This window comes from Papaver somniferum, chromosome 3 (genome assembly GCF_003573695.1).
Source record: "Papaver somniferum cultivar HN1 chromosome 3, ASM357369v1, whole genome shotgun sequence".
Taxonomy (NCBI): Eukaryota; Viridiplantae; Streptophyta; class Magnoliopsida; order Ranunculales; family Papaveraceae; genus Papaver; species Papaver somniferum.
In genome coordinates, this window is record NC_039360.1 from 225,348,459 (window position 1) to 225,357,502 (window position 9,044).

The window sequence follows — 9,044 nt, forward strand, 5'->3', positions numbered from 1 at the left end:
CGCTTGCGAGTTTGACTGAGTATGCTCTAACATAATGTTCTAGTCACTGGAATTAGGCAATAGTAATTGTTTTTTCTCCTTTTACTCGTATGTTTTTCTTTTTTTACAAAAATTCTCTATGAACTGTGTAGTTAGACTACATAAAAAATGCCCTCGCACAAACTTTCAAATGGTGGGGCCAAGAAATGTCCCCTTCTAATCCCAAGTAGGTGGAGCCCTTCCATTTAAGAGGATAGTTTTTAAGTAGTTCGTTTGCTCGGTGTATAAAGAACCACTTTTTTTTAACCTTTCCACTGTGCACAGGAGTTCTAATTGATTTAAAATACAAAAATTCTTTATGGACAATAAAAACAACAACTCTAAAACAACTACTCACATTTTTTTTTTTGGCTTGTTGGGTTCCATGCTATCGATTAAGGGACCCACTGTTTCCATCAGGCTCATCATCGCCCTCCGGTGGGTACATTGTTTTAGAGTTGTTTTTGGTGTTGTATGTGTACAACTACTCTTTAAAATAAACTCGTGTGTATTTTTTTGTATTTGACTTGCCTAAGTAGGTACTTTGTTTTCTCAACGAGTGATACACGAATAGAAATTGTTGTATCAAAATGGAATTAGCACCTTTCCACATCTGTGAGGAATAGTATCAACTAGCAAGGGACTCCACTATAAATTCATGAACTACCAAACAAACTCGAACACATTCGGAAGAACATAAGAAAAACCATAGGAGAGAATAAAACTGATCATAATCAGAGATATCAACGTGAAATCATGAAGAGCAATTTACATTGTTTGAGTAGTAAGTTAGGTTCTTATTGTAGTTGTTCTTGTATCAAAGTAGTTTGTCTAGGAAAATCTTTTCATCGTCTCATCCCTTGTATTTACCGTTGCTTAATCTTCAACTTTAAATCACTTTGGTTTCAGTTTTGTTATTTTATGTGTCTTTCGATCATGGGTTGTTTAACTTTGAGTTTTCTAAAACCAAGAGCATCAAGTAGTCCTCCGGAGTATCTTGATATGTTCTTTACATCGGTATCTGCTACGACGGTTTCGAGTATGTCGACTGTCGAAATGGAGGATTTTTCTAACAATCAACTTGTTGTTTTGACCATTTTAATGTTCTTAGGAGGTGAAGTTTTTACTTGTTTTCTTGAACTTCAAGTAGAAAAATCTAAATTGATGACCGAGAGAAATAAAAAGGAGAGGAATACTAATAGTGTTGTTCATGATGATCCACAGCTTGAGTTGGGCGAATTAGAAAGTAATGGATCATATGTTACCGTTAACGAAAACGTAATCCGCTCCATAACTCATTATAGTAGCAGTACTAGTGATCATGAGGATTTGAAGTATAATTCTGTCAAGTACTTAGGTAATGTGCTTCTAGGGTACCTCAGCGCGTTTCTAGGTGGTGGTTCTATACTAGTATATATGTACATGAAATTTGTCCCAAGTGCAAGTGAGGTTCTAAAAAGTAAGGGTATTGATCCTCTAACTTTCTCCGTGTTTTCGATCGTTTCATCGTTTGTGAACTGTGGTTATATTCCAACTAATGAAAACATGGTTGTTTTTCGGAAGAATTCCGGTCTCATATTACTTATAATTCCTCAAGTTCTCTTCGGTAACACTTTGTTCCCGGTATGTTTGAGGTTTGTTTTATGGGTTTTGGGAAGGTTTAGTACTAAAGAAGAACTACATTACATGTTGAAGGTTACTTCAAAAGATGAGATTATTCGATATCCTGCGAAGGAAATACTGATCTCTACTATTAATTCCTTGTATTTTCTTGCTACTGTGCTTGTATTCATACTAGTACAGTTTATACTGTTCTGTTCATTGGAATGGAATTCGGAAGGATTACATGGAATGAATTCCTACCAAAAATTTGTTGGTGCACTGTTTCAAACTGTTAATTCAAGACATGCGGGAGAGAATATTATCGATCTTTCCATCATCTCACCGGCCATTTTGGTGGTATTCGTCGTTATGATGTTAGTATCTCTCAATCCCATCTGTCTTTCATTTTTGTTACGTGTTTTAAAAATGAATCCCTCCACCCAAATTTTGTTTTTATTACGTGTTTCTAACGAGTACTCCGTCCGTCCACAAGAAATGACATTTTCACTTTCTAATTTTGTCCCATTGGCAAATTCAAAGAGTGTAGTAACAAAATAACTACCTCTGGAGTTTCTTAAAATGTGCAAATAATGAAAGCAGTGGAACACATTATTTGAGCAAATCTTGTGCCAATAGAACTGACGCTTAAACTTGGATTCCCAGCTATCTTACACTGGATATAGCTTGCGGAAAACTTGGATGAAAGCAGTGGAACACATTAAACTTGTTCATTTTTATAGCTTAATGTTCACCATAAGACATACAAGTTTGGTGTTTCAAGTTGGGACCAAAAATCTTTATACTTTAGATATCCAAATCTTTAAAGATAGAGGATCTGATGCTTTTTAATGGTCCATGGTAAAAACTCTAGCCAAATGTATACTTATTAGGGTTGAATACCTGCATTGATTCTAAAATTGAATACAAGTCTAAGATTCTATGCTCGGCTCTAAAATATTATATTCTTTTCTCTTTTTTTTTTTTTTACAATCTTACAGGTACCTTCCACCATATACTTCATTTCTACCACTCATCACTGATGAACAACAATCAATGACGGGTAGTTTTGATCGGAAAATGAAACAAAAACCACGAAGAACAATCGATAACTTGCTATTTTCACAATTACCGTATTTGGTTATTTTCATAACCATTATTTGCATAATAGAGAGAAAGAAGCTTAAGGATGATCCTCTCAACTACAGTGTCTTCAACATCACTATAGAAGTTATCAGGTATATTTTTTTTTTCGGAACATGAGTCATTTGCCAAAATATTTTTAAAACATGATTCTAATGGAGTTAAAATTAGTATGGGTGAAATGGACATCAAAAAATAGCAAGAATGAAACTGGATTCATCCTGACTTAAATCTTAAAAAAAATGAGGATGAAACTGGATGCATCGCGATATAAATTAAACATAAGAGGATGGATCGTGATATAAATTAAAAATAAGAAAAAGTATTTGAAAATGAGTAGGATGAAATTGTTTACATCCTGATTATTTTTACATTCTCGTCCATTTAAACAATATCAAATTTTACATGTCTTTTTCATTTAGGAATTGTCGTTATTGGATTAATTCACCAATTTTGTGATATTTTTACCACTCTGGCTTTGCTTTCAATATTCGGTGGAAAGTAGAGTGCTAACTGCTAACAGTACTTAAGTTGATGATGCGGAAATCAACACTTGATAACTTTATGGCAATTTTACTTTTCTAATAATCCACAATGAAGAAGGAAAGACATGATGTGATAGTGATTTTAGTTTATAATACAAGTGAAAAGGCCTACGAAAGCTTATTGTGCGTGTAAATTGGATAAAACCTTATCACTGAGTGCATGCCAAGTAGTGATCCATAAGTTGTCTCATCACCCGGACTGTACATTTTTCACTAAGGAAATGAATTACAAGTTCAAACCTATGTGAGTTGTGATCCATAAAATTTCTCTCCACACAAAACAGTTAAAACTGAGTGCTTAGTGGGAAGATCACCATAGATTTTGTTTTTTATTTTTAGGATTGTAACAATTCCTAGGTTCTAGGTTTTTCACTTTTAAGAATCCACTATCTTTGTCATGATATGGAAAGTCAATGACGCTTTTCTACAATGTGTTAAATATGTTGTCCGCCCAACAGCTTAGTGTCTTCATCTTTGAAAAATGACCTCAAGTAGATGTAAAAATGATAGGACTAACATCACATACATTGAAGCGGTTCCTTGATCTAGAAATGGCCAATTAGTAGATTCATAATTATTTGATCATTGAAATCGCATAAGACAATTGAATAGTTAACGGGAACGCCACTTTTCAAACCACAACTTACATTGAATTAGCGGCCGACCATTTTATATTGGTCGAGAGCCATGGGTAGAAATATTGATTGTTTTTTCCATATTTGACTTCTTCTTTTTTTTTTCCATCTGAAAATTGCTTCTGCAGTGCATATGGAAATGTAGGGTTCACGACGGGTTATAGTTGTAAACGGCAGCTAAATCCAAACAACCAATGCAAAGATATGATGTATGGATTTGTGGGAAGATGGAGCAACGGAGGAAAAATAATGCTCGTAATGGTCATGGTTTTTGGACGACTTAAGAAGTTTAACTTGAAAGGAGGAAGAGCTTGGAAATCAAACTGTTTGGAAAAAGGGTCTTCCATTGTCTCATAGCATGATCAATCTTTTGTTGCACACAAAAAAAAAGTCTTATATTCCAATAAGATTATGCCGATCCCTTATATTCCAATAAGATTATGCCGATGTTCACACCCCAGATTTATTTTCTAATTAAGAAAGTTAAAATAAAGATTTATGGCATGTCTGTTTTTATATAATCTTTCCCCTCCAAATAAAGGCTAAGCTGGATAGCACCAGGAACAAAAAAGGAATACTAATAACATGTTTTTTTCTTTTTTCTTTTTCTTTGCACTACCAAGGAAGTGACCACGGTGTAGTGGTTGAACACTTCTACTCTAACAATGTCACGAATGGACATTTTGCAGATACTACACTTCCGGACACACCATAAATTATCCGATTTGAATTGAAAGTCATATCGTGTAATACATGTAACGTGTCTCTATAACCAACTTTTTTGAAACTTGATATGTCCGCTTAACCATGTTGTGGAATGTTTAATAAATTATGGGTATCGAGACGGATCATCAATTAAGCAAAATCAATCAAACATAATTAAAGAAGACAAGAGAATTAAAGTTGTTCGACACTAACACCTACGTCCACTGACACAACCCCGTAAGGTGAATTAGATTGATCTCTAAATGTACTAAGATAGTTTATATTTTGATGATAAATCCTATTTTATAGGATTATTGAATAAAAAGTAAACCTAGAGTAACGGACTATGTTGACTAGGTAAACTAAATTTATCTAGCTAGAATACATGATTTACTGGCTAGATTACATAATCTTGTACATATCTTCTTCACACGTCCACTGAATGCACTTAACTGACCACCTCAATCACCTCGGTGGCTAACATATGTACCATATATTCCACCCCCACCCCCTCAAGTTGAACACGGAAGTCTTTGAAGTATACAACTTGAATAATCAATCTCTTAAAAAGAATATTGTAAATTTGTAATATAAACTTCAAACAAAATATTGTAACATGATACCACGGTCACTTGATCATTAATCATATCGGCACTTGAACAGAACTGTAATACAGCAACGTCGACATCAATGGATCTTCACAACTCAAGTGGCATATAGGCTTGCATTTGAAACTGGTTTGATTGCCTAGTGGACTGATTTCAGGGAAAAAACTGAAAAGATCAATGACAATTGCACAAAGTGCAAAAGAAATGGAACTTGCAGACGGAAATGTAAACATCGTCTTAGACTAGGAGAATGATTAATTGATTAAGATGGGTAAACCCAAATTTTGATACTCCCTGAATATAAACCACTAATATATGGGATGAGAGCAGGAAAGTAAATTATCTTATGACCAGTAACCAAGATAAAATCAGTTGACTAAAGAAGCAAAACACTATCTTTTACTTGGAAATCGTCCACGAACAGATTCACTGAAACAAAGTCAGGGATGGACATCTAACTATTTAGAGAGTTTTCGGATATAGAGGATATTGCCGAAAATAAAAATATAAAATTCAGCGACTTCAGCAACTTAAGCTGCGCAAATGACTATCAATCAAGTCGATGCAAAAAATATGATAAGCAAATGTGTTGATAAGCCAGATGAAGCATAAAAGGAACATAAAATGATCAACTAGAGGTTAGAGAATTGATTAGCCCATGGATATGGGAAGAGTACACAAAGTACCGGCCAAACTCAAGTTTGACGATTGAAGAGATGGTCAGAAATGACATCAAAATAGCAAGCATCTTCGGCAAAGTGGTAGAGAAAGTCTAGAAGTGCCTCCGATGTAGGCTTTTGCTTGAAAGTTCAGACGCCAAGGTGGTGAAAATTTAACCACCAAGGTTGCTGTACTTGATGTTTAGAGAACGAATCAAGCTCGCACAGAAAATTATACAAACAATATAAAGATTTAACAAAAAGAGATCCTGAGATAAATCTTGAACACAAAAACAAACCATAATCGCAGAAGGGATATCCGCAAAAAATAATGTGAGGATAATGAAAAGCTCCTGAAAATATAGTTTAGGGATTAATGGTTTAATTATCGAAGGATGGAAACAACATTGAACCAAGAAACCCTAAAGAAAATTAGATCGCCATCAAAGGACGAGTACACTAGCACATGAAATTCTTAATCATGGCATAACCTTGAACGCCAGCTAGGTAGATTATTACCCATTTAAAAAGCGTTCAGAGAAAATAAAAATGATCTCTTGTGATCATGTATCATTTAACTTGAGACACATACAAAAAGAGAAAAGAAGAGAGACAATTTGCCATGAACCAAAGATGTGGTGTTATAGGTAAATTGTAAACAGAATCATTCTTGGACGTGATTAAAATGAATCTTAATAGATTATGTAGAGAACCAAAATGGAGATATTTTCGGAATTGAATGAAATCTTCGTGGCAAAGATGAACCAAAAAGCTATATCTATGTGTACTGCAAAGACTCGAAAGCTAATCTATGCGTACAACATAGACTTGAAAGCATACATACAGTAATGTGAATAAGACAACAACATCAAAAGGAACTTGATGAAGATAATAATAGAATCCACGAAACTTATATGCAAAGTCGGGAATACTATCCATGCTTTACTGTTGATGGCTTGAGAAAAGAAAAGACATTGACTAATTTAGATGTAAAAAAATGTGAATAATGGAAGAACAACACTAAATTACTATTGATACCCATAGTCATAATGAAAATCGAAACTCATAATGATGATAGAATCGATGATTAAGAAGAGTTATTTGATGATAACTCTGTTGGAAACAATAAATATAAATCATCCATAAAAATATAGACTAATATTGAAGATTAATCCAAATAAAATAGATGAAAATGACAACAATTTTCTTTTTTAGAAAGCGGAAGCAATCTGAGCGGATCTCCTCGCTCTGATACCATAATAAATTATGGGTATCGAGACAGATCATCGATTAAGAAAAATCAATCAAACATAATTAAAGAAGACAAGATAATTAAAATGGTTCGGCATTAACGCCTACGTCCACTGACACAACCCCCTAGGTTAAATTAGATTGATCTCCATATGTATTGGAATAGTTTATCTTTTGATGATAAATCCTATTTATATGATTATTGAATAAACAGTAAACCTAGAGTAACAAACTATGTTGACTAGGTAAACTAAACTTATCTAGCTAGAATACAAGATTTACTAGCTAGATTACATAATCTTGTACATGACTTGTTCTTGTACATATCTTCTTCACAAGTCCACTGAATACACTTGCCACCTCAATCACCTCGGTGGCTAACATATGTACCATATATTCCAACAATGTTGCTGATCCCTAAAAACTTATTGGAATCATTAATTGTAGCCATATAAAAAGTGCAGAGGAGATGGCATGACTAGAGAAGAATTGTGTAAAATAGGTAAATCGATCTAATTGACACATGGATAGAGATTGAATGATTCCATCTAGACAAACAGATGTAAATGTGTCCCGCATACGTGTCCCTGCAACATAGTTTTGGTCCAGTGATTTCTGTGAATTGTTCGTGAGGTTTTGTGATATATGCATCCGAAACAGAGGCCTCGCAATCTGACTTTTCTTAAACTACGAGAGTTTCTGGTGACTTTTTCCCGGGATTTGACTTAGTCAAACCCTTTCATTAGCACCAAAATGCACAACACGTTCTAGCGATGAAAAGTATAAGAAATGTTCCTCTTCTAGATTTTATCTTCTAACTAGCAGATGTTTATCTGCTTCAAAGCTGGAGATTACTGAAGGCTTTCAAGATTTAGAATGGGAGGAGAGGGATAATTTTTAGCATTTGTTCTCCAAGCGGATTTGATGGATTTGGTTGGTCCTTGGTTTGTTGAAGTCTTTGAAGAGTTTCTTACCAAGAATTCTGATAATGTCCCTGTGGAATCTCTATGTGAAAAGAGTATTCTGGTGCTTCAAAATAACAACCTTGAAGAGGTGGGGGCTAGTGAAAGTTTCTCACCAAACTTCTTGGAAGGTAGCATGCTTGCACTACAAGGAAAGATGGAATAGTCGACTGGGCCAAAATCGTCGTCTAAAGTCCATTTTAGCTATGCCTGGACTTGGCCGAGTGAAATTGGTAGTCAGAGCTAGTGTCAGGCAAGCTTGTCATGCGATAAGGCTTGTCCAACTCTACAATCGCCTAAACTTTGGTCCACTACAAATTTGTGATAAAAACTGGATGTGACATAAAATTGGTACTTTGGAAATAAGTAGTGGCCATGTGGTTGCTTAGGCTTAGTCCTATGGTGTGCTAATCTAGATTAGCAGTCCATGTCAAATAGGGAAACCTCCTAAGTTCTATGGGAGTTCTAATCTATCATGCTAGTCGTTGTATCAAACAACACCCATCACTATTTGGTTCAGCGCAACCAATCACAGCCATCAGATAAAAAAATAAATCAATTTGCGCTGAACCATTCATCGAAAAAGTGATTTTTGTGGTGCTAAACCATTCAGCGCAACTATCTCGCTCCTAGTTCAAGTGCGGGAAAATGTTAGGAGAGAGAACTAGTGTTAACAAATTGACAACACTCTTTATTGAACTGCAACACTTTTTGGCTAAGATAACAGCTCATTCTAGCTCATAGGAGTTAACCCTAGGTGATGGCCGACTCCATTTGAGAGTTGGAAAACCATTTTCGATCAGTGATATAAAATTGGTACTTCGAAAATAAGCATTGGAGGTGTCTTTTCTTAGGTTATGACCGACTCTATTTGAGAGTTGGAATGTTATTATCGATATGTTAGATAAAGAGTCAGCTA

At 34.9% G+C, this 9,044-nt stretch overlaps 1 protein-coding gene across 1 annotated transcript; it reads left to right on the forward strand.

Annotated features, from left to right (window-relative positions):
* Nucleotides 1-713: 713 nt before the first annotated feature.
* LOC113358806 (sodium transporter HKT1-like) lies at nucleotides 714-4,433 on the forward strand. Its single transcript, XM_026602495.1, has 3 exons — nucleotides 714-1,994; nucleotides 2,619-2,855; nucleotides 4,069-4,433. Exons 1-3 carry the CDS (start codon nucleotides 775-777, stop codon nucleotides 4,295-4,297), a joined length of 1,686 nt encoding a protein of 561 aa, XP_026458280.1. The 5' UTR covers nucleotides 714-774; the 3' UTR covers nucleotides 4,298-4,433.
* The last annotated feature ends 4,611 nt before the right edge of the window (nucleotides 4,434-9,044 follow it).

Coding starts and splice junctions, on each gene's coding strand:
- LOC113358806 (XM_026602495.1), top strand. CDS start 775: ATGAAGAGCAATTTACATTGTTTGAGTAGTAAGTTAGGTTCTTATTGT. Junction 1,995..2,618: donor GTGGTATTCGTCGTTATGAT/GTTAGTATCTCT, acceptor ACAATCTTACAG/GTACCTTCCACCATATACTT. Junction 2,856..4,068: donor ATCACTATAGAAGTTATCAG/GTATATTTTTTT, acceptor TTGCTTCTGCAG/TGCATATGGAAATGTAGGGT.